General features: G+C 39.7%; 2 protein-coding genes across 16 annotated transcripts in view; one reads left to right on the top strand and one right to left on the bottom strand.

Annotated features, from left to right (window-relative positions):
• Fip1l1 (factor interacting with PAPOLA and CPSF1) overlaps positions 1-5,297 on the bottom strand; it is a 65,018-nt gene extending 59,721 nt beyond the window's left edge. For 8 of the 15 annotated variants that reach the window (XM_048364792.1, XM_048364793.1, XM_048364790.1 and 5 more), the window contains exons 1-3: positions 4,992-5,297; positions 3,800-3,844; positions 3,661-3,700 (exon numbers count right to left, since the gene is read on the bottom strand). In XM_048364792.1, coding sequence (XP_048220749.1) covers positions 3,661-3,700; positions 3,800-3,844; positions 4,992-5,076 — 170 coding nt within the window. In that variant the 5' untranslated portion in view covers positions 5,077-5,297. The remainder of the gene's footprint in view (positions 1-3,660; positions 3,701-3,799; positions 3,845-4,991) is intronic. The other 7 variants (XM_048364798.1, XM_048364799.1, XM_048364802.1 and 4 more) reach the window with 3 other exon arrangements.
• Positions 5,298-14,092: 8,795 nt separating this feature from the next.
• Scfd2 (sec1 family domain containing 2) overlaps positions 14,093-25,184 on the top strand; it is a 304,249-nt gene continuing 293,157 nt past the window's right edge. Inside the window, exons 1-3 of the mRNA XM_048364323.1 lie at positions 14,093-15,037; positions 17,909-18,077; positions 24,110-24,237. Coding sequence (XP_048220280.1) covers positions 14,200-15,037; positions 17,909-18,077; positions 24,110-24,237 — 1,135 coding nt within the window. The 5' untranslated portion in view covers positions 14,093-14,199. The remainder of the gene's footprint in view (positions 15,038-17,908; positions 18,078-24,109; positions 24,238-25,184) is intronic.

Genomic DNA, 25,184 nt, shown 5'->3' with positions numbered 1-25,184 from the left:
AGGAAAGTCTGTGAAACTTTTTCCCCAATTAACCACCAAATGCTGGAGGTGGAGTGGTGGCTCAAGTGGTAGACAGCTCGTCTTGAGCAAAAAGACACAAGGATAGCTCTTAGGCCCTGAGTTTAAAGCTCCAGGACCAAAATGAAAACAACAACAACATATATATATATATATATATATATATACACCTAAATGCACACTTAATCACCTTTTTTACTTATCCTAAATCTTTATTGAGCATCAATTACACACTAGGTGTGACTGTTATTGGTCTTATATAACATTTCCCACTTTTCCTTGGTGCCACAAAATTTAATTTGTGATGATCACATTAACTTGATTAGTATACAATAACATGACATGCTTCTGGCAGGTTTCCTGTTGCTTCAATCTGATTGGAGATATGTCCTATCAAGTTTAAAAAGTTTACCTTCATACACTGCTCACAATACTAGTGAGTAGCAAGCCTAAGGTGGATTGATTTTAAAACTTTCACAAGCACATTTAACACCTAAATTTTCCATGCAGTATAAAAATTACATATAGCTTAACAATGAAAGACACTGTCATGACTCAAGATTGACATTAACCAACAAGTAACACTTCCAATAAGCAGCATAAGTGGTTTATAATTTTAATAATTGTAATGTCAACAGCGTATATTAGCTATCATCTCATTTTACAATTGGGAAAATAGAAGCACAATGCAAAAATCCACTTGGATCAAGTCTCAGAGAATTCAAGTAGCACTTCTAAAACAAATGCTCATACGTTCCTATAGTCCAAACATTTTCTTCACTAAATTTCTGCTCATCTCTCCTAACTTTACTTTTGCCAAACAGCTTTATGTTAAGTCAAGTTAAAATATTCACAGCAACATTTTAGAACACCATCCAAGGAAATAAAACAAAGAGAGAAAGTGAAAACTTAAATTTTCTCATTCTAAGGTTTGACTTAAGAGAACAAAAGTCCAACAATAATTCTTCCAGTATCCTATTTAAGTAAACTTTTAGGTAGCTAAAAACAAGTTACACTTGTTAAGTGTATACACCCATTTGTTCTGGAATTATACCCTCACTTGTCTTTTGTATTTCACACAACAGTATACAGTGTTTAAGCCAAAATCTGGACAAATAAAACATGACAAAATTGGAAACAATGTGAATAGCTGATTAAGGACCAAGGACAGATTCAGCACTGAACAGACCTCAAATCTGGGTACAAATTCCAACAACAAGAACTTAGGTAGTATAATGCAAGATCTAACAAACTAGATACTCAAAGGCTTTGCCAAACCTCTTTCCCCAACCAACCTATTCTTTTAGAACTTTTAATTCTCTATCATGTCAAAAATAGACAGGCACTGGTGGCTCACACCTGTAATACTAGCTGAAACTTTTTTGTGGTTCAAAGTCAAATGAAGCAGAAAAGGCTGAAAGATTCCATCTCCAAACTAATCAGCAGAAAGCTGGACTAGAGGCATACATAGTTCAAGTTATAGAGTGCCAGCTATGAACATGAAAACTGAAAGGCCCAGAAAAACAAACATTTTCTTTCCAAATAAAATTTTTTGTTATTTTAATGCCAGTCCTGGGTCTTGAGTGTTGTCCCTGCACTTCTGTGCTCAAAAGCACTTCAGCAACAGCTCTACTTCCCACTTTTGAGTGGTTACTTGGAGATAATCTCAAGGAATTTCCTGCCTAAGCTGGCTTTGAACCATGATCTTCGGATCTCAGCCTCTTGAGTAGGTAGAATTATAGGCATGAGCCATCAGTGTCCAGTGAAAGTTTTAAAAATAAATATAAACAAGTTATGACAGTCAGTGCCACTCAAAGAAGGTGGGAAGATTACCTCTAATAAATGTTATCAAACCATGTACTGGACCACTAAAGTTCAATAACAAAGTAAACAAGTGCAGCGAAGAATAGTAAAAAATGGCATAAAGAGTAACTCATACAATTGTATACTTGATTATAACACTACACTCTAATCAACTAGCTGCTTGTCTAATTGAAGAAATGAGTAGGAAAAAATATTTAATCATTTTCATTAATTACATGCCAATCTCAATTTTGTGATTGAGATTAGGATTAAGAACTAAACTGAATATACACATTTCAAAACTAAATGAGTAAATTTCAGGTAATGCAGTGAGGGGAAAAAAACACTAAGGGAAGCACATTCTGGAAGAACACTCCTCCAATCCAGACACTTCCTAAGCTACTTCCACTTCTTGCTTTTTCCCTCCAATCATTTGTTACACTAACAGCTCTTTCACCTCCATCCATTTAAAGGATACAATTGAGTCTTAATACAATCATCCTAACTACCTAATTCTAAAATGTTCACATAGAGCCTGAAAGAAATCTTGCATGTATTAACAGTTTCTCACTCCCCATTTTACTTTGCCCCTCAAACTACTAAGCTTTCTGCCAGATTTGTTTGTACTGAACACTTTATATATAATGGGATTATACAAGATATCTTTTATGACTGTCTTCTTCCATTTAGCAGGTTTGCAAGGTTCATCTTTGTTATATATAAAACTTATAAATATTCCATTACTTTTAACTACCAAGTAGACAAATTTATCTACCCACTTGTCAGTTGATGAATACATAGGTTATTTCCATTTTCTGACTATGATAAACAATTCTGTTATTAACATTCAGGTACAAGTTTTTGCATAGAGGTTTACATTTTCACTTCTTTGCTGAATTATATGGCAACCCGATGCTTACCATTTCAGAAAACTGCTAGACAGTTCGACAGCAATTTGTAATATTATCAACTGTATGGAAGTTCCAATTTTTCCATACCTTCACCAACATGTTTTATCTTTTTGATACCAGCCATCCTGCCAGGTGTGAAATAGCATTTCCTCCACTTTATACATCCAAATATTTCTTCTATGTTTAAAATTTTAAGAGTATAAATTTTGTGTTCTCTGAATATATCTTGTAAATACTTTTACCTTTAATAACAAAAAAAATCAACCTTATAACAAATAAGTCAATTCTACTCTCAACTTGATATGAAATACTGAAATTATAACAAAAGTATATTCTAATATAAGTATATTAATGAAATTACAAAAGTGGTACTTTTCAGGGTTCCTTAAACTTTTAAGTCAAAATACTTTTCTTGCAGGGTGCTGGTGGCGTACGCCTATAATCCTGGCTACTCAGGAGGCTGAGATCTGAGGATCATAGTTCAAAGCCAGCCAGAGCAGGACAGTCCCTGAGACTCTTATCTCCAATTAACCACCAGAAAACTGGAAGTGACACTGTGGTTCAATTGGTAGAGCCCTAGCCTTGAGCTGAAGAGCTCAGGGACAGTGCCCAGGCCCAGAGTTCAAGCTTCATGGCCAACAAAAGTTTTTTCCCTCAGAAGTTAATGATTATGCTGTATATGCTACTGCTGAGCTCATTTAAAGAGTAAAGTTACTAAAGTGAAAAGTAGTCAAGCACGTAATTTCAAATGCTGTCTGTCCTAGCAAATAAGACAGAAACGGTCATGACACAGGAATAGACTCTAAGGGATCCAATGCCCCCCAATCTGTAGTTAATATGTTGAAAGCTAATGATTACAATGAAATAAATGACTATCACACAAATGATAACAAAATCTATACAAGCATCAACAGGAATTTTCACTAACCTGGCATTTTCTTCTTCTGGCCTTTCAACTTCATTTTCATCTACCAAGTAAAATGAAATAAAGTCAATAAGTAAATAAACCATGCTGGAAAAAAAAACCAGTATTATGAAAATCTGAAGTGATCATCACAAGCACTAACCTAGGTCCTTTGCCAAATCACTGTGCACATGCACGTCCCATGGGCCTATAAGCATATCCAAAGTTAGATCACCTTATAATTATTTAACAAGATAAGTCTTTCACGGAACAATATCAGACTTTACCGCTATTAAAAATAAGCATACTTTAAGGGGCACCAAAGATTCCAGATCTGTGTAAAAGAAACTCATGCATTCGTATTTCAGAGTGGTATTAATGCCAAAGCCACCAGACAATGCATTTTTTAAAAACGACTTTATCAAAGTTATATCTAGAAGCTGCATGGTGCCCACCGTGCACTTTTGCTTACTATTCTTAAGCAATCAAGACTTTTAAGTTTTAGGCAAGGAACAAATATTAAAATCTGGTGTAACAGACAAGAGGGATTATGACTTAATGAAAATTAAAAACCAGACGTCAAACAAATCTCTTTCAAGAAGCAAGTACAAGATGCATTAAATTTGGAGGAAACAAACACATGAGATGACACTGAAAACTATATGCCTAAGGGTCATGAGGTACAACTATGATGAGGGTTAAAAAGCAGTCTCTTAAAAAAGAAAAACTTCACCTTAATACAGGAGACATTCAGGGTTTTCTTTATGGGCCATAATGCTTTCCATCTCTGTCTGTCTCTCTTTTAATTAATTATTTTTAAAGCACGACTTTCAGACAAGGAGGTACCCTTGCAGGTGCATTCCATACAAACTGACCATTAAGAAACAAGACGTTAGTTTTACAGCATTCACTTTATTTCGCTATTATTACAGAATGACTTTCTGAAAGAAAGGGTCAGCAAAGGGCACGCTATGGCCGTGGAGGCAAGAGACAAATCAAGCACACCTCAGAAGCAACAGAGAAGGCCAGAAGAAAGAGCAGGGAGGTGAGGAAGGGGCAAGTGGCCCAGAGACAAGCGCGGCGGCGGCAGCGGACACCCGGGGAGGTGTGGGGAGGCGAGGCGAGGCGCCCCCTGGCCCGCGTACCCCGTGAAGATGTGGGGTGCGGTGGGGGACGCGGGCTGGGAGCAGGAGGCCGCGGGCGGGGGAGGGGGACGCACTCGCTACGCTGGGCCTGGGGTAGGCCGGCCGGGGCTCCGAGAGGCCCGAGACGGCGGCGCCTGAGGCCCGGACGCCGGCTTGGGTGGGAGAGGCCTGAGACCACCCCGAGGGAGACAGGGACAGGAAGTTCCGTACCGCCATACAGCCACTCTTCCTCCTCATCCCCTCCGGTCCCGCCGCTCAGCTCCGACACTAGGCGCTCGACCTCGCCGGCCGACATGGCCGCCCCACGCACAAGTTAAAGGCGGCGGCGATCAACAGCCCCTTCCAACCCCTTCCCCAGCCTCGCTGTCCCGGGACGCGAGAAGGGAGCGAACTCGCTGGACACCGAACGAAGAAAGCGCGAGACTCAAAATCCCAGGAAGGCAGCGCCAAAGAAAGCGAAGAGGAAGACGCCGGCGCTGGTCCCAGCTGCGCACGCGCAGCGGCACCCCAGCGGCGCGGCGTCTCTAAGGTGGCTCACTTCCGCGGCAGCCACCTAGGCCCGAGTGCGCGTGCGCAATCCTATTGGCCCCGCCCCTACGGAATCCCGCTCTGCCTTTCGGCTTGGCTTTCGCCTTGGCGTCCAGTTTAGGCTCGGATCCCCTCCCCCAACCTCCCTGCTTCGAGCCTGGGATGCCTGTTGCTCCACCATTGTTCTCTTCTCCTTTGGATGCCTCCTCCCTCCCATCTACCTTTTACTTCACTTTCAAATCTTGTCTTATTTTTCACATGTTGCATATTTAATATAGAGTCAATTCTTATCTGTCAGTTTCTTATTAAGGAAATCATAATCTATTCTCAGTTGAAAAATTTCCACCAACCAACAAGAAGCACTACTGTATGAATAATACATCCTCGTTTTAAAAAAATTTCAGGGGCTGAGAATGTGGCTTAGTGGTAGAGTGCTTGCCTTAGTATGTGTTAGGTTTTTTAAAGTAGGTAGCCTGTAAAGGAGAACGCCAGGCAGTATTCAGGCAGGAGAGAAAGTTTATTACCGAACTGCTGGCCTGTGGGCCAGGTGATCCATGGCAGGAGAGAAGGGAGAGAGAAGAGGGAGAGAAGGGAGAGAGCAGAGAGAAGGGAGAGAAGAGGGCGACCCCCACCCAGCCCTGCTTTATCTAGGGCAGGGGCAAGGGGTGTGGCCACGTGGATTAGGATGTGACCTCAGGGAAAGGGAAGGTAACTGCCTCCAGGTCTGCTGCTTACCCAGGTAACTGGGTGGAGACTTAATGAGGTGGGGGCATCTACATGGAGCCTTCCAGGGACGGACCTTACATTCCAGCCTTTTAATAGTTATGAAAAAGGGCGAAGACTCTCTCTGGCTGCTTCCTGCTGGCAAGGGGCATCGGCATTAGGAGTAAAAGGCAGAAAAGTGGCCCCTCCTGGAGAAGGCGAGCAGCAGGGTCCCTTGGTGGTAGATGCCAGTCCTTGAATGAAGCCTGGAAGAAGTCTCATGAGGCTGTACCTTGTCAAGAATTGACCAAATACTTGCCAGAATTCGGGAAGAAGCAGCAGAAGTGGCAGAGAACCGGAGCAGCAGCAGTTTCACTCACCAGGGTAGACAAGTGGTGTGGAGGTGGATGTGGAGGCCAGCAATGGTATTAGTGAAAAGTGCCACGTGGCGTCTCGCAGCAGTTCGGTTCACGGAAAAAGGGCTGTCAGGACTGGGGATACTCCCAGAAAAAGGAGAAAAATAGAGGGGAATTCTGCCTGTCCTGACTCTTAAGCCCTAACCGAGTCACAGGACCATATATGTTAGGTTTTAAAGTAGGTAGCCGGTAAAAGAGAACGCCGGGGGTGTGGCCAGGTGGATTAGGATGTGACCTCAGGGAAAGGGAAGGTCTGCTGCTTACCCAAGTAACTGGGTGGAGACTTAATGAGGTGAGGGCATCTACATGGAGCCTTCCAGGGACGGACCTTACAGTATGCACAAAGCCCTGGGTTCGATTCCTCAGCACCAGATAAACAGAAAAAGGCGGAAGTGGCGCTGTGGCTCAAGTGGTAGAGTGCTACTTCTTGAGCAAAAAGAAGCCAGGGACAGTGCTCAGGCCCTGAATCCAAGCCCCAGGACTGGCAAATAAATAAATAATAATAAATTAAAGGGTTTTTCCAGTGACTTTGTTTTTTCGCCAGTCCTGGGCCTTGGACTCAGGGCCTGAGCACTGTCCCTGGCTTCTTTGTGCTCAAGGCACTCTGCCACTTGAGCCACAGCACCACTTCTGGTCGTTTTCTATATATGTGGTGCTGGGGAATTGAACCCGGGGCTTCATGTAAAAGAGGCAAGCACTCTTGCCACTAGGCCATATTCCCAGCCCTTCCAGTGACTTCTTGCAGATTTATAAGAGTACTTTTCACCAGGCTCAAGTAGCCCTCATGTATAATTCTTACTCAGAAGACAGATCTGAGGATCTAGATTTCGAGTAAGCCTGGGAATGACTGTTTGTGAGACTTATCCTCAATTAACCACCAAAAAGTCAAGGATTGCCATTCAGGCCCTGAGTTCAAGCCCCAAGACGCACACAGACATATATTTCTCCAAGGTATAGCATAAAGTATAGGCAGTTTTTATTTGAATAGATTATGCCAAATTTTGAGGACCCGTTAAAGAACATATCTTCAAAGGAAAAGATGACATGAAATGAGTTGAAACTGCAGTTACAGTTCTTAACTATAACAAAAATAGTTGGGTGACATAGGTTGACCAATTTCCCTAGGCTGTTTTGTCAATTAAAAAATGAGAAGACTGGGGGCTGGGAATATAGAGTGCTTGCCTTGCATGCCTGAAGCCCTCGGTTCGAATCCTCAGCACCACATAAACAGAAAAGGCTGGAAGTGGTGTTATGGCTCAAGTGGTAGAGTGTTAGCCTTGAGCAAAAAGAAGCCAGGGACAGTGCTCAGGCCCTGAGTCCAAGCCCCACAACTGGCAAAAAAAAAAAAAAGAGAAGACTGAAACCCTTTTTGTCCCCAAATGATTAAATAGACACTGACTTTCAACATACAAATCTATGACTGTATTTCTTGTTCTCTCAAATAAATTATTTCTTTTATTATTGAACAGTCATTGACTATCTGTTCCCTTTAGAATCTTGGGAAATGACACTATCACTACTTAACAGTGGTAAACAATTAAGTTCCACAATTAAATCTTCAAGGAAAAAGTGCATATAATCTAATGAAGTATTTGCACCCCACAAACACATCATCTCACATGATGTAAACAAGTCGTGTGGTTCAGTTCTCTTTACCTTTGAAAACATTTCTACCTGCTCTTCAGAGCTGTTTTGCCTGTTAAGAACAATTGCTTGCATTCCTCTAACTTTTGTTCAAATATACTTACCTTTGTAAAAATCTTCCCACGAATTATACACTTCATCTCTTTTAGCTCATTTTTCTCATATTATTTAAAACCTTTCCTGAACTCATTTTATATCTTCCCATTTAATTACTCAATATATATTTTTACAAAATCAGTAGATGTCAAGACTAGGTAAGTTCAACAGTGAGTAAAAACTTCTTTCATTGTAATAGAGAAGTCAAGAAAGCATACATATAAATACATCCTGTTGGCAAGAATTATGAAGAAAAAGCTATAAGAGCACAAAAAGCAAAGTGATTAAGAAGAATGGAGAACAATTTTATATCAGGTGGCAAGGGAAAGCCACTCGAATGGTGTCATACAAAACAAGAGCCTCAATGGAAGGAGGAAGTAAACTCCCTGTAGAGTCTTGGTTGCCTATACTGTCACTAAGAACAGAGACTATGAGACAGAAGCATACATGAGGATCTCAAGAAAGCAAATGTAACAAACAGTACAAGAAATGTACCCAATGCCTAACATATGAAACTGTAACCTCTCTGTACATCACTTTGACAATAAATAGAAAAAAAATCTGGAAAAAAAAAAGGAAAGCAAATGTACTGAGGCACACGAGATAGAGTTCAGTGATATTAGGAGGTGAGTAGGGCAAGGTCAATCCTAGAACCCTTCTAGACCTTGTTCTACTTCTATAGCATGTGTCTATTCCATTGTAAAATAATTTATATATCTATTTCCCCTGCCTGTCCACTAACCAAATTCTCTCTCAAATAAGACATCTTGTTTATTTGCTACTTCCATTTTTAGATCTTCTTGGCCCTTGATAAAGGAAATAAGATGAAGAAGATGTGGTAGGATATGCCTGTAATCCCAGTTACTTTTGAGACAGAGGAAGGTGAATCATAGTCTAAGACAGGAAGGAAAAAAAAACTATTAGATATCTGAAAAATAACTAAACCAAAACTGCTGAGAACATGGCTGAAGTGGTAGGATGCTTGCCTAATACGCATTAGGGCATGGATTCAAACTCCAATACTGTGGAAAAGGGGGGGGGGGGGGAAGGAAAGGAAATGGAAGGAAAGGAAAAGAAAAAAGAAAGGAAAGTTGTTTTCATTTACTGCTTAGGAGTATCATAGGCACAGTCCCCTCTAACTCTCTTGTTTGATGAATCTATAATGAACTTTGATATTTTCATGGAAAAATCAATTTATTTTGCTAAGGGTGCCTTTTGTTTTCCTTTCAGCAGCTGGAAGGAACTTGGCTTTCAAGATAATACCTAAATTGAACTACAGAACTGGTGCAGTAGTAATTGATACATCTGAATCACTGTTACAATGGAGGTAACTTTTAAGCTAAGCCTTGAAAACAATAATTTCTACAAGTAGAGAAGATTATAAGTTACTAATAACTACTTTTGAGAGGTCTTTTCCTTCCTTGCTCCCAGACTAAGTTCCTTGCCTGGTCTCTTCCTTCCTCAAAGATACATTAAAGTTATCTTTATCTCCCTACTCAGACTTTAGAAGTGAGTTGTGTAAAGATATTTATGTTTTATAACCTCCTCCCCTTCATAACTATAATCTTATCAAACTACAGTACTACATTTAGCCTGAGCCTATTTGTTTTCTATTTTGTTGTTTTGTTTTTGTGGTTTATTCTTGGCAAAAGTAGTAATAATAATAATAACTAGAATTTAGTGTTGTATATCTATATCCTCAGCTACCCAGGAGACTGAGGGTGAATGGTCACTGGAACCTGTAAGTTATCCACTTGTAAAGTCTAATAAGAACATATTTCAAGCCAATAATAATGATAATATACTTTAATATGTCTGAGAAATACTGGAAGAGACTGCTTAATTAAAATGGTTAAACAATTACTACATGATGGATATAATGGTAAGAACTGGACTTTTTTTTTTTTTTTTACAAGATTTCTTATTCAATATCTATTGCATGGAAGTAGCGTACTCATAAATGCATTTGGCAGGGTTATGTTGTTTCAGGAGCACTGCCTTCTAATGCCCATTTTAGATATGTCACTAAAATCATGCTCTTTAAATGACTCATTAATAAACTGGATATATTAGGTGAACATTTTGTATTTACTTCATGGAAGGATAGCAATGTCAATGTATTTGATCAAAAGAGGCCTGCAGGTGTCATGTTGTATGTTAGGTTGTTCTGTCTTTGCTGAACAAACAAAATAATTGCACCTATGTAGTTTTCCTTTCTTAAGGTGTTTTGCTGAGGAATTAACTTCCAATTAGCCATCTTCTACATATTAACATTACTAACTTTATATTGCTAGTTATTTGTGACAATTTACATCATCTCCTATTCAGGTATATACTGTTCTGTAAACCTTACATACCCTTTAAACATGAGGACAAAAATTTGTATTTTGAGTGGCGCTGTGGCTCAAATAATACAGTGCTAGCCTTGAGCAAAAGAAGATAAGGGACAACACCCAAGCCCTGAGTTCAAGCCCTAGGACCAGCACAGGAAAAAAAATAGTTTTTTGTTTTTTGTTTTTTTTGCTGTCACAAAATCATCTCACATGATGTTGATCACATAGAAAGTGCTCTCACAATCCTTAAGCTAAGCATGAATCCTTAAGCCAAAAATATGCAGGACCTAAGAAAGAAAAGTTAAAGGAAAGTGTGCTTGGAAAATAATTGGTAGTTTGAGTAGGAAAGTATAAATTGCATTTTGATAAGTTGGATATAATGTAATGGTATGAAAAGCAATAATTCATTTTAGGAATGGTTCATTTTATTGTAATATAACATCTGAAAGCAAGAAAGGGCTTATGTGTGGGCTCTCTTTCCTGTTTCACTGTACTCTAATGAATAATTAATAGGTATTTCAAATGTATGTCCAAATTAGAATTATGTCTCCCCTCCTAAACCTGCCTTTTCCCACTTCCACAATCCCGTGAGCTTCCACAACTTGCTAACAGTAGTCCAACCCCCCATATCATCTTTGAGTCTTCTTTTTTTATCATCTGCATCTCTCATAGTTATCCAAATCTATTGCCAAAGTCTGGTGGCTCTGCCTATAAGATATCTCCCAAATCTGTCTACTTATTTTCATCTATGCTGCCACTAATGCCAGCTGGTTGTAATCTTAGCTACATGGGAGCCAAGATGCGAGGGTTATGGTTCAAGGCCAGTCCAGGGAAAAAGTAAAAGAGAGCCTATCTCAATCTATTAGCTGAGCATAGTGGTGCGTGTCTATCACCCACTTCGGAGGTGTAATTAGAGGGCTTGCAGTCTGATGTAGTCCCATTTCAAATTATATTCATATAATAATCTGGAAAGTTGGTTTTTTTGAAAACGCAGAGATAAGTAAATAATTTCCATTCCCCAAGTCACTTCAACAGTTCCAAACTGGCTACCACTATTTGGAGTAGAAAATAAGGATGTGGCCTGATCTAGTCTATTCCTTTCTTTTTCTAGTTCCTTTCTTATGCTTTTTTTCTTAAGCCTTTCTTTATGCTATACACTCAAGCCATCATAACCTATCTGTAGTTGCAGAGAGCATGTCATACCATTCTTTGTATATTTTCCTTTCCTTAAGTTACATTCCCTGCCTGCATTGCCAGAAATATTTCCTGCCCCCATCCTGTCCACCAGCAAACACCTGGGTTTCTTTGATGGCATCTCAAAAGTCATGTTCTATATGAAACTTCTGACCACTTCCCTTTTTGTTTTATGCAACCACAATTTGTTTGAACACCTTTTTACTCGTATGTATTTTTAAAGTAATTGCTTCTTTAACATTTTATTGTACATTTTTGTTTCATCAGTAGGTGTCCATTTCTCTCATTATAATTATTTTGAGGGCTGGGCTATAGCTTATTTACCACTGTTGTTTTGTGCATTTATTAGAAGTTGGCTGAATATATTATTTATTTCATGGATATTATCATTCAACAACATTTATCGAACACCTGTTATCTTCTAGGTTTGGGAGACTTCAAGCAGGCTTTTGGTGCACAATCTAGTAAAACAGATATGTTAAGGAAAACAAGTATGTTAATACTTTTTCTTCTTTTTAGATCTGAGACTGTGACTTAAACTCAGTACTTGCTGCTTTCATTCATTGTCTAGTGCTTTATCAACTGAGCCATGCATCCAACCTGCCAAGAGTTGATTATTTTTTCTGTTTTTTTTTTTGTATTAGTACCCAATGATTTGTCAAGTGATTAGCAGACATTTCAACCAAGAGCTGTTTATCAGAAAATGAGGAAGACAGGTTAGTGTAAGTAGTGTTAGTAAGGTCCTCACCGGGAAGATGTAATCAGAATGATTACTTTGGGAAAGGAAAGGTTTAGCAGATTTAAGTCCTTTGTGGGTCAAGCAACATGTTTAATTAGCTACTGAATCTTTGAGGCACAGTGATTATATCTAATGTTTGTAATCAATATTAGTTGAAAAAATGGAAGGAAGGAATTCTGAACTCAGTGTATGGACATAAGTTTATAAGTACATAAAGTTCAAGGCTGGGCATTATGGGAAAGAAATTAAGAAATAGGTTTTCTCAATTTGATTGACATTTTAGTGTGCCCTGTAGTTAACTGGACCAGATGAAGCCTTTAAGCTAGAAAATGGCAGAACTAGCATTTATTAGAAAGCAACCTGAACAGGAGGGAGAGAGGGATGGAAATTACCTAGCTAGGAAATGTCTAGGTGAGTGATGATGCTGAACTGAGTAATAGCAAGGATGGAAAATAACTAGCTTCTAGGAACAAGATTTAGATGTGGTAGGATAGGCTGGGGTAGGCTCAAATGGTAGAGTACCTTGCCTCAGGGCAAAGTCCTGAGTTCAAGCTCCAGTAATAACAAAAGAAAGGAAGAAATTGAATATGGAAGAAGGATAAGGGAGAGTGATAGAAGGGATGAGGTTGATGGAATACATTGTATACATGTATGTAAATACCACAGTGAAAACCTTGTACAACTAATGTATCTTAATAAAGAGTCTTTTTTTTGGCCAGTCCTGGGCCTTGAACTCAGTGCCTGAGCACTGTCCCTGGCTTCTTTTTTGCCCAAGGCTAGCACTCTGCCACTTGAGCCACAGTGCCACTTCTGGCCGTTTTCTGTATATGTGGTGCTGGGGAATCCAACCCAGGGCCTCATGTATACAAGGCCAGCACTCTTGCCACTAGGCCATATCCCCAGCCCCCAATAAAGACTCTTCATTAAAGAAGTTTTAGATGCAAGAAGATGGGGAAAGTGAAAATAGACTGGTAGGTGCATTTGTGAGACTTGGGTGCAATAATGCATACGATAATCTATACAATACAAAATATTGCACACTGCATGGAACTTTGATATTAATATCTTCTTTGGCTGATCAGAGTTTAGATGAAGAAAATGGCTTGTCTTCATTAATGTGTTCATATCCAAGGACGACATAAAACTGCAAATTAGCTTTTTTTTTTTCTTTTGAGCTTGTCATGGGGCTTGAACTCAGGGTCTGGACGCTGTTTCTGGGCTTTTTTACTCAAAGCTAGAGCCACAGATCCACTTCTGACTTTTTGGTCGTTAATTGCAGTTAAGATTATCTTGGACTTTCCTGCCAGGGCTGGCTTTGAACTGTGATACTCAGATCCCAGTTTCCTGAGTAGCTAGGATTATAGGATTGAGCCACCAGCTGCAGATTAGCTTTTATTGTTATTCCTGAGCATTCTCAGAGAGTGGGAAAAGGTAACCAGACCAGAAAGAGAAAGAAGAAAGAACTGAAAAGCAAGCAGGTCAGCATTTTTCTACAAACTTTTGAACTTTGCGGGAAGCCTAGATAAGAAGCCCCGCCTACTGCACGTTCCCAGCACGGACTGTCTTTCCTCCAACCCGGGCTTCTCACTTGCCAATCAGCGACCCGTTTGCGTCATCACTGTGCGCAGCCAGGGAGGCGCGTCCGAGACTCGACCACGTGTACGGTGTTGACTGTCAAAGTCCCCGGGAACGCTCGCTTTCCGGAAGTGGTGAGTTCTGACAGAAGTTCCTGCACCTGAGTTTCTGGACGCTGTGGATTCCGAGCCATGAGCATCCCGGGAGTGCTGTCCTTTACCCAGCAAGGCTGGGAGCAGGTGCTGGCCAAGGCAAAGCGGGCTGTGGTCTATTTGGACGCCGCCTGCGCTGAAAGCTTGCACTGGGGGTGCGGTTACCCGCGGCTCCTGGAAGCTGTGGGGGGTCCGGCCTGTCACCTGAAGGAGTTCGAACGCGACGCTGTTGGTGGCGGGCCCGAACAGCCTAAGGCGGTGTTCGTATTGAGCTGCCTGCTGAAAGGCCAGACGGTGGAAACCCTACGAGACATCGTCTGCCGCAGTCGTTTTCAGTATTGTGTGGTGGTCACGGCAGTGAGCCACGTCGTTCATCTCACGGCTAACCATGTGCCAGCGGCAGCAGCGGCCGAATTAGAGGGGCAGCAACCGGTGTTCGAGCAGCTGGAGGAAAAGCTGTGTGAATGGATGGGAAACATGAACTACACGGCCGAGGTGCTTCATGTCCCCCTGTTGCTCGCCCCTGCTGCTCCCCACCTTGCCTTGACTCCAGCCTTTGCTACCCTTTTCCCACTGCTACCACAGGATGTACATCTCCTTAATAGTGCCCGACCCGACAAGAGGAAGCTGGGCAGCCTGGGTGAGGTGGATGCCACTGCTTTGACTCCAGAATTACTGCTGCAGATAAGATGCCTGGTGTCAGGCCTCAGTTCTCTATGTGAGCACCTAGGGGTACGGGAAGAATGTTTTGCAGTGGGTTCCCTCAGTCGAATTATCGCTGCAGATATGGCCAGTTATGCACCTGCCAAGAATAGGAGGAAGACTGCTACAGGCAGGGCATCCGTGGTCTTTGTGGACAGAACTCTGGATCTCACAGGTAAGGAACAGTTATCGGAAATTGACGATCAATGAGACTACTCAGATGACATTGGGGAATGGAAAGAATTTTTTTGAGCAAGAAAGTACTGGTGGGGCTGGGGATATAGCCTAGTGGCAAGAGTGCCTGCCTCGGATACACGAGGCCCTAGGTTCGATTCCCCAACACCACATATACAGAAAACGGCCAGAAGCGGCGCTGGGAAGAAGCCAGGGACAGTGCTCAGGCCCTGAGTCCAAGGCCCAGGACTGGCCAAAAAAAAAAAGAAAGTACTGGTGTGCCAGGACTGCACTCGAGGTTGGGATCTCAAGATGCAGTCCTGAGCCATCTCAGAAGGCTGTTTTTAAACCCAACAACCACAGGAATTTTCCCTTTTGCCTAATTGTGGTGGCTCCTTAATTACGAGAAGTGTCCTGGAAACAGTTCGTTACTTTCAAGAAATTTCCAGAAACCGGTTACAAACAGGTCAGGGCATCTTGATCATAATGGGACCCATCTGACCATCAGATGATAAAACAGGATGTAGTGGGGGAGGAGGGGAGGGAATGCAGGTTGGGAAATACAGAGGGAAACAAGTGAGGGCAATTGCAACTACGCAATACAGAGCAAAGGGCCAGTTTCAGAAAAGTTTCATATTGAACAATAACATTTATACTGAACAGTATTAGCCATACTTGTTGTGTAAAGTTAGTATAGTAACAGATTAATTGTTTACATCACTTCAAGACCATGTCTAAGGAGGGCTTCAAACTACTCTCCAAGGTGCTGGGACTTTTTTTTTTTTTTTTTTTTTTTACCGATTTAGTGTATGTTTTATCAGCAGTTTACACTATGTCGGATTGAGGATAAGGTAATGACCTAATGGGCAAAGTACCTAATCTCACAGAGTTTAAAATTTAGAGTGCTTTTAGTTTAGTCTTTGGAGGGGGAGAAGAAATAGATAAGCAGATGAGGAATTATAACCCAGTTTGTTAAATGAGTAAGTAGAAGATAGGGCTTCAATTTGCATTACCTTATTAAAACAACTACATCTGACTTAAAAAATTAGAAAAGTTCAATTACTCCACCACGGAGATAACTGCCTATCTTAGAACCTTTAGAAGTTTACTGATATCAGCATTCACAAGAATCTGCCTAAAAGAATTTATTCTATTGGGGGGTTGGGGATATGGCCTAGTGGCAAGAGAGCTTGCCTCGTATACATGAGGCCCTGGGTTCGATTCCCCAGCACCACATATACAGAAAACGGCCAGAAGTGGCGCTGTGGCTCAAGTGGCAGAGTGCTAGCCTTGAGCAAAAAGGAAGCCAGGGACAGTGCTCAGGCCCTGAGTCCAAGGCCCAGGACTGGCCAAAAAAAAAAAAAAAAAGAATTTATTCTATTGGAAGGATGTTATCATGAGACATGAAATTATCGTAGATAGTTATGGTTTAAGTTTCTTTAAATAGGTTTTTAAAAAGTGAACTTGGCATCACATATCACCAGTAAATGAGATGCAAAGAGAATTATAGAAAATGTTTTCAGATGTTTATTGAGTCATTATTAGCTCTCATTCATGAATTGTGGGTAATTTTAACAAATGTAATCCTTAAAATAGGTGAAGAAAAACTTCATGTACTCGATGTACACAATATTTATGTGATATGTACATTGATTTTCAACTGTCAGTTTTATTGTTCTATAATAGTAGTATAATAACAGAAGCTAGCTACATTGAAGGTCGGCGAGAATAATCAGTATACTGGTACTGGTAAGCAATTCCTTTGGCAGATCAGAAAAAAAGGTTGAAGGATGTTCTAAATAATACAACAGGTGTATTTGAATTTTTTATGTTAGTAAGATTTATTTTAAGATTGTAAATTAGGAAGTAAGCTAAATGATAGCACTGAGGTATAAATTTACTTATGTCTGTGGAAATATCAGGTGTCTGTCACTTTGATTTAAGTATAGTAACATCATAGACCTCTTAGAGGAGTAAAGAAAAAGATGCCAGGTGAGTATGTTTGTTGACTGAATGAACAGAATATATGGTTTTAACTTTTATTTCTTTTTGTTGTTGTTCTGAATCTATTTTATTGTTGTAAGGGCAAAGGCTTCAATATATAGTTAAAATAATTTTATTTTTATTGAGGTTATATAGAGGGGTTTCCATTACATCAATTAATAAGTACATTTGTTTTTTGGACATTGTCACTCCTTCCTTCACTTTTCTCCAGTTTCCAGTGTTCTCCACTTTTCTTTCCATTCCCTGCTGACAATTTGCACAGTTCATTTTCCACACAGTGTACACTGAATACCATGAATGCATTTCTTTACCCTTCCTCTCTCCCTTTCTGTATCCCCTTTTTCACTTATTCTTATTCAAGAAATACTGAGTGAGAGCCCGTGGCTGCCTGTTTTCGTGGTGGACATGGTGGGTACTGTGTAAACTGGACAAATGGGACCTTTGCCATTATAACATATAGTTAGTGTGCAAGGAATATTTGCTGTTTTTACTTAGGTCCTAACTTCTTCTGGTTGTTTATGTCTTCACCACTAAAGTATAATTTCAAGATGGTATCCTATGACACTATTTAATAGATTGACTATAGGATGGTAATATATTAAGCAAATATATATGTAGGCACTGAACTAGGTGCTAGATATATGCAGTAACCAGAACAGATGCAAACTTGTCCTCATGGGCATTAGTTCCTTTCCACGAGACACATTGACTAAATAATTGTAAACAAAGGACTAAATACTAGGTTTGTGTAACAGAAACTAAAAGTTTTATTTCGATAGAAGGGATAGTGTATAAAGCATTTTCCCATTTAACTTTTTCCTCCCAATTTATCAGTTTACATTTTACATTTGCTCATCTGCTTAAACAGGAGCGGTTGGACACCATGGAGACAACTTGGTGGAGAAGATTATTTCAGTGCTCCCACAGCTTCCCGGCCACACACACGATGTGATGGTCAACATGGTGGAGCTCACCGCACTGCAGGCTGAGGATGATAATTACAATGTGGTTGCACCAGGCTGTCTTGCTCAATCTAAGTAAGACACAGAGTTTTGTTTTTATCTCGTTTGCTCTCCTCCTCCTCCTTTTATTATTCTAGATGGATTATCTATGTAGAAAAGAAACACAGAGATCAAGTGTGGCATTTGTCTGTAATACCAGCTACGGGGTAGTTCTTATCATGTACTTATTTTATTTTTTTTTTTTTGCTGGTCCTGGGGAATTGAACTCAGGGTCTGAGCACTGTCCCTGAGCTTTTGTGCTGAAGGCTAGCACTTTCCCACTGGAGCTACAATTCCAGTTCTGGCTGTTTTGGCAGTTAATTGGAAATAAGAGTCTCGTGCCCAGGCTGGCTTTAAACCGTGATCCTTAGAACTCAGCCTCCTGAGTAGCTAGCATTACAAGCATAAGCAACTGGCACGTGGCCTCATGTCTTACTTTTTAATATAGTTATTTATGTTATATTGTTGTTTCTTTCTCTACTAGATTGCTATGAAGTAAACTTTCTATTGGCCTGCTTTCCATGAAAGCAGGCTATGTACCAGTTCTATTTACTGCTGTATTTCATTGCCTAGAAGTACCTGACACACAAAAGATGGTTTTTGAATAGGTGAGCTGTAAGACAGGGACAGAGAGAGAGAGAGAGAGAGAGAGAGAGAGAGAGAGAGAGAGAGAGAAGTATATCTTGTTCTTTCATTAAATTCTTGAAGACTATGAGTGTTTTTTGCTTGTTAATGTTATTTTGGTACTGGAGGTACAACATAGGGCCTTGTACATTCTAGGCAAGGGTACACAGAGCTACATCTGTAGTCCTAGTCTATGTACACTCTACCTCAAATTAACTTCACTGTCTAGGCCAGTGAAAAGGAAGAAAGTAATATCCAGTGCCTGCGGGCATCTCACAATCCTCACTTTGACCTTCTGTTTTATACCTTTCAAGTAAATATTGTAATTTGGACAGGAACAGGGCCTATACCTTCTCAGAATAGCTTGCTAATTTAACTTCATTGAGGAATTTAAAAAAATCATCCAAACTCTGCTACAGTTTTATTTATTTATTTATTTTGGTCTGAGACCAGAATTCGAACATGGTATCTGAAGTTTTTCACGCATTGGCTAGCTAGCACTCTACCAACTGAGTAACACCTCCATCCAATTATACTGTTTGAGAATAAATTAATGAATAGTTTGTAGAGTCTTCTTTGAAAATTAAGTATAAAAATGTCCACTAAGAAATTTAAAAATTATTTAATATGCCTAAGACATCCTTTAAAAGTTGCATTTCTTCTTCTTCTTTTTTTTTTGTGATCCTGGGGCTTGAACTCTGGGCCTGGGTGCTGTCTCTGAGCCAGTTTGTGCTCTACCACTTGAGCCACAGCACCAAAGCACTTCTGGCTTTTTCTGATTAGTTTCTTGGAGATAAGAGTCTCATGGACTTTCCTGGTTGGACTCGCTTCAGACCGTGATCCTTAGATCTCAGGATGATCAACTGGCACCCAGCTTGCATTTCTCGATTTAAATATGTTTTGCAGAATTCTTTTGAAAGAAAGGTTTGAAGGTAGATAGTCCTGGTCTATAATTATTGACATATTGCTACTCTGTTGTAGTATTTGTTGGTTAAGGAATGTACATTCAAAGCTCCCAAATCTTTTCCATATTGAAAATTTTAAATGGTTTGTGGTATCTGTTGTGAGAAGACTGAACTCTGGGTCATTGTGGCTTTGGGATTTGTAATTTAAATGGAAACTATGGCTCTTTTAAACAAAGCCAGCAACCCTCTGAAGTTAGTTAAAATGAGAAAGGAATGGAAAGACTTATTATATTTGAATGACAAGATGTGATTACAGTTCCTAATTAGATTGATGATCAGTGCCAAGTAAAAAGAACTAGTCTGAAAATTGAACTCCTCAGTAGTTATACAATCATAATCTCCATTGGGATGCTTCTAAATTTTATGTTGTATAGAAAAGATTGCATACATTCAACAGCAGCAAGCCTAAATTGTCCCTCAGCTCTCTTCATAGTCTCTGCTAATTTCTGTTGGTATGCTTTTGGCCATTTTTCTGCGTTATCCTTTTCTTTGCCTTCTTTTTTTTTCATTTCTTTATTGTCAAAGTGATGTACAGAGGGGTTACAGTTTCATACATAAGGTAGTGTGTACATTTCTTATCCAACTTGTTACCTCCTCCCTCATTTTTCCCCCATCTGCCTCCTAATAGTGTGACACCAGGGTAATGGCTGGCTGTGAAATGATTTGGATCAATAGTGTAAAATTATGTTTCCTTGGAATAAAGCTTGAAAGAGAATAAAATAAGCCAGAGATGACTTTAGCCATGAAAGAAGGCATATTTAGGCCCAAGACAGGTAAGATCTGGAATTCACAAAGTTAATTTGGGTGAAACATTACTGGTAGAAAAATAGAAGTGAGCAATGTGTGTTGTTATGTTTGGATCCTAAGTGTCTCCTAAAAGGCTTGTATGTTAGTAGCTCCTGGGAAATTATTAGGTCATGAAGGCTCTGACTTAATCATTGAACTAATCTATTGATGACTTTATAATTTGATGCCATTATTGGGAATATTCAGAGATGGGCTGAGTTGGAGGCAGTTTAGTCATTGAGGACATGTTATTGGGGGATACCTTGTCCCAGGGTCCCCTCCCGTGTCTCTGGGCTAGTTACTCCTCATTTTCAGTTCTCAGGGCACATGTCAGACACTTTCTGATCTTCACTCTACACCTAGACCATGTCAGGTACCATTCTGTTCCTGGTCTGCTGTTGTTGCCCTGCAAGAATGTGCTCAGTCCTAGTTTTCCTTAGATGGCTACTCCCCATGAGAGGGCACTGGAGGTTTCCCATTGAATGTCCAGATCATAGGATGTGCTTATATTTTGAAAGAAAGGAGGAGGGCCACACTGCTTTTCACTACCAGAGTTCTAGTCCACACACCTTTCATTGCACTGCTTTTACTTTTATTGAAATGAAAAAGTTAATGGATAAATTTCCTAAAGGTAAAGTGATTTTTGAAAAAAGCAGTCAAGCTGGCAATGATGGCTTATGCCCGTAATACTACCTATCCAGAAGGCTGAGATCTGAGGATGTCAGATCAATTCTAGGCTTGGTGGGAAAGTCCAAGAGACTCCATCTCCAAACGTCAAAAATGCCAATGGGCGACATGGCTCAAGTGGTAAAACTAGGTTCAAGAAAAAAGCTGAGCGAGAGTATGAGTTCAGCCTTGGTCCTGACCCCCCCCCCCCCCAAAAAAAAAAGGCAGTCGAGGAAAGATGATAAAGCCTCTATAATTTAAGCAACCTACCTTCATAGCTTATTAAGTTTACACTGATGGAAGTTATTATTTCCTGATGTGAAAAACTATGACTCAGCTTTATGTCTGTTCTGTTTAAAATTAGTTGCATTTTTGTTGTTATTATTGTATTTCTGTTGTAATATTATGACTGTGGAAGGCCTGAGTAAACTTAGCTTCCTGTGCATGCCATAAAGAAATGATTTCCCATTCCAAGGAGTTTAGTCACAGATAATGATATGCACGTCATCTGTGTCTTGTATGCCTTCCACTCGACTGAAGTGGCACTATGATGCACCATTCAGCCACCTTTAAAAAATTAATGCCATCTTTTTTGTACTTTATTTGGTGACAGATATTTCCTGTTTGCTTTTAGTGGATTGCATTTGACATTTCAAACATTCTAAACCATAGTAACTTCCAAGATTCCATTAATAGTTGAGGCTGAGTAATTCTAGTGAGTAAACAACCAGCAGTGAACTGAGAGGATCTTGTCTTCATATGTAGAGTCTCTTGGGAGACTCTGAACAGCTATTTTTAGCAGGTTATAATAAAAGTATTGGTTTTTACCCTTCATTTTGATTTTATTATTATTATTGTTATTGTTCAGTAGTTAATACAAAGAGGTTAAAATTCCATAAGTCAAGTTTCAGTGCATCTTGGATGTTATCTCAGTTTGTATTCATTAAGCATGATAATTTGTCAAAGTAGTTTCATGTGTTAAGGATACAGATACTCAGTTTATGTACATGTATATATTAGTATATATTTAACATTAATGTAGTTATTGGCAATATGGAAACTAATCAAATTTCATAGTAGCACAATAGATCTTTTCATAGGTCAAATATTCTACACATTTTTTTTTTTTGGCCAGTCCTAGGCCGTGAATTGTTAGAGTTCGAATGTTGACAGCTTTGACCATATCAAAATAGAGTTCATTGAAAAGAGATATCACTATGGATAAATAGATGGGAATATCGCCTACTGGTAGAGTGCTTGCCTTGCATACATATAGCCCTGGGTTCGATTCCTCAGCACCACATATATAGAAAAAGCCAGAAGTGATGCTGTGGCTCAAGTGGTAGAGTGCTGGCCTTAAGCAAAAAGAAGCCAGGGACAGCGCTCAGGCACTGAGTTCAAGCCCCAGGATTGGCAAAACAAAACAAAACAAAACAAAACAAAAATCTACTGTTAAAAGATTGTTGCATATTAAACATTAGACTGAATACTAAAATACAAAATTTCACTGTCCCTCATAAATTAAAATGTCAAAGATGCATACTAATAGGTATAATGTTCAAGGTAAATTAATATTTTAACTGGTATAACTTTTAAAACTAAGTTAGAAAATTATTTCTAGCTTCTACTAGCATAGAAGAGTTAGTGAGGCTCTAAGTAGGGGAAGACGTCCTTAGAAAAGAACAGGAGTCACCCTTGTTTCTTTATGTTACATTTTGAAATGTTACTACAAATGTGTATATTTGGCTGCACAGCAGAGATCTTCCAGGAAGAACACTGTATTTATTTATAATTTGGACTTGGCGTGTTAGGTGAGACAGAAAGCTATTGGAGAAGTGAACCCAAATGAGACCCTGCATAATATAGTGCTCTGGGCTGTTATCAATGGCTTATTGTAAAGGCTTTTTAAAACAATTTATTAATTAAACAAAAAATTTTTGACAGGGTGTTGTGCAAAAAGGGTACATACATAGTAGCGCAGTGTGTACATTTCTTGTGATATCTTACACCCTGTTTTTCTTTCCCTTCCCTAGGTCAGGCAGACATATATACAATACCCAATGTACCAAGAACATATACAGTAGCCATGTGGCCTATGCCAAAGAAAATTTGCCTAGGGCTTTAAATGTAATGTCAACATTAGACAATATGTCGACAGTAGTCTTATATGAACGTACATACATAGCTTTTGAGCTATTGTATTCCACTGAGAGGTCAATTTTTGACCTTTATGTGTTGAGTAGTTGTTTGGTTTTAGTTACATAATGTTGGGTCGCTGCCCCAATCCTGTGGGAAATACCATTTGACAAGCAGTTTTTGGTTTCACAGACCTGGTCTCTACTGTCTCTCCGTCACCCCATCTTAACAGTCATATATCAGGGAGATCATGTGTAAAGGCTTTTGTAAGTGCCATCCTCCCAACCTAAGGTCCAGAGTGTAACACTTCAGGCCATGATTACTTAGTGCAAATTCTGATTTTCATTCACTGGGAAGCCTGTGAATTAGGAAGCGTATGAAGTAACTTTTGAACAGAAATTCTCATTACTGATTTGCTTCTCAGGCAAGTGTTTTGCCTCATGTTGTTATATGCTGCATATAAATATTAATAAATAATTTAATCCATATATTTAATTTTGGCTTCTAAAACATTTATATTACTCTAACAACCAATCACTTGAGTCTATCAAACCCATCAATAGGACACACATTATATATATATATATTTTTTTGCCAGTCCTGATGCTTGAACTCAGGGCCTGAGCACTGTCCCCTGGCTTCTCTTTGCTCAAGGCTAGCACTCTGCCACTTGAGCCATAGCTCCACTCCTGGCTTTTTCTATATATGTGGTGCTGAGGAACCGAACCCAGGGCTTCATGTATGCAAGGCAAGCACTCTACCTACCACTAGGCCATATTCCCAGCCCCAGGACGCACTATGTTAATGCTCAAAAAAGATATGTAATTTTTTAACCTCTTCAATTTTCCATTAGAAATTAAATCTAAAGCTCTTTTTGTGACTTTTCTGCAGTGACCCAGCAGCCAGAGCTCTGTGGGAAGCTTTACTGAACACAAAGCACAAGGAAGCAGTGATGGAAGTTCGGAGACATCTAGTGGAAGCAGCAAGCAGAGAAAACCTGCCCATCAAAATGAGTATGGGTAAGCCTATCATTTCCCCCTAGACTGTGACCCCAGGCTCTCAGCCCAGCCAACATGAAATCTAGGTAGAATAGAGAAGCAGAATGTGAGAGCTGCTCTTGGGCTCAACAACTTTCTTAGACTCAAGTTGAGAACTCTAGGAGAGTTCTTCCTTACAAAGATACTTCTTTGGTCTTTTCTAAACCCCCTCTTCTCTGTCTCACTCACACTCTCTCCCTCTTTCTGTTTTTTTTTTTTGTTTTGTTTTTTGTTGTTGTTGTTTGATACAGGATTTATAGGCGTGACTCTTTGGTTTTTGTCTTCCAAGTGCTGGAATTAAAGGCATTTCTTTAGTTGTTAATTTATCTAGGACTACCTTTACTCTCATTTCCCCCTTCATGGTAAATGAAAGTGCTTTTGATTTAATGAGTCAACTATTGTATTTAAAAAGTCATTGGACAAGCAGACAAGCTCTGATCTGGTTACTCATCCGTATCATAGCCTGTTCAGTACCTAATCACACAAGTGTTTGTTCCTTTCAGCAGGGGATTATATACCTTGTTTTTCTCATTTTATTCATTTTGTAATCTGTCTTTGGAACCACGTACTTTCTCTTTGCAACCATGCAATTAAAATTTTAAGTTTTTTTCTTTTGATCAAAAATAAGTGTCATTTTTTTATTTTAGAAAATGATTTACTCTTTTGTTTAAAATATGTTAAATAATTTAAATGGAAAAATTAAAATATGATTATTGATTTTGTTTTGTTTTGTTTTTTGGCCAGTCCTGGGCCTTGGACTTAGGGCCTGAGCACTGTCCCTGGCTTCTTTTTGCTCAAGGCTAGCACTCTGCCACTTGAGCCACAGCGCCACTTCTGGCCATTTTCTGTATATGTGGTGCTGGGGAATCGAACCCAGGGCTTCATGTATACGAGGCAAGCGCTCTTGCCACTAGGCTATATCCCCAGCC

The sequence above is a fragment of the Perognathus longimembris genome, chromosome 16, assembly GCF_023159225.1.
Source record: "Perognathus longimembris pacificus isolate PPM17 chromosome 16, ASM2315922v1, whole genome shotgun sequence".
Taxonomy (NCBI): Eukaryota; Metazoa; Chordata; class Mammalia; order Rodentia; family Heteromyidae; genus Perognathus; species Perognathus longimembris.
This window is presented reverse-complemented; position numbering and strand designations above follow the sequence as displayed.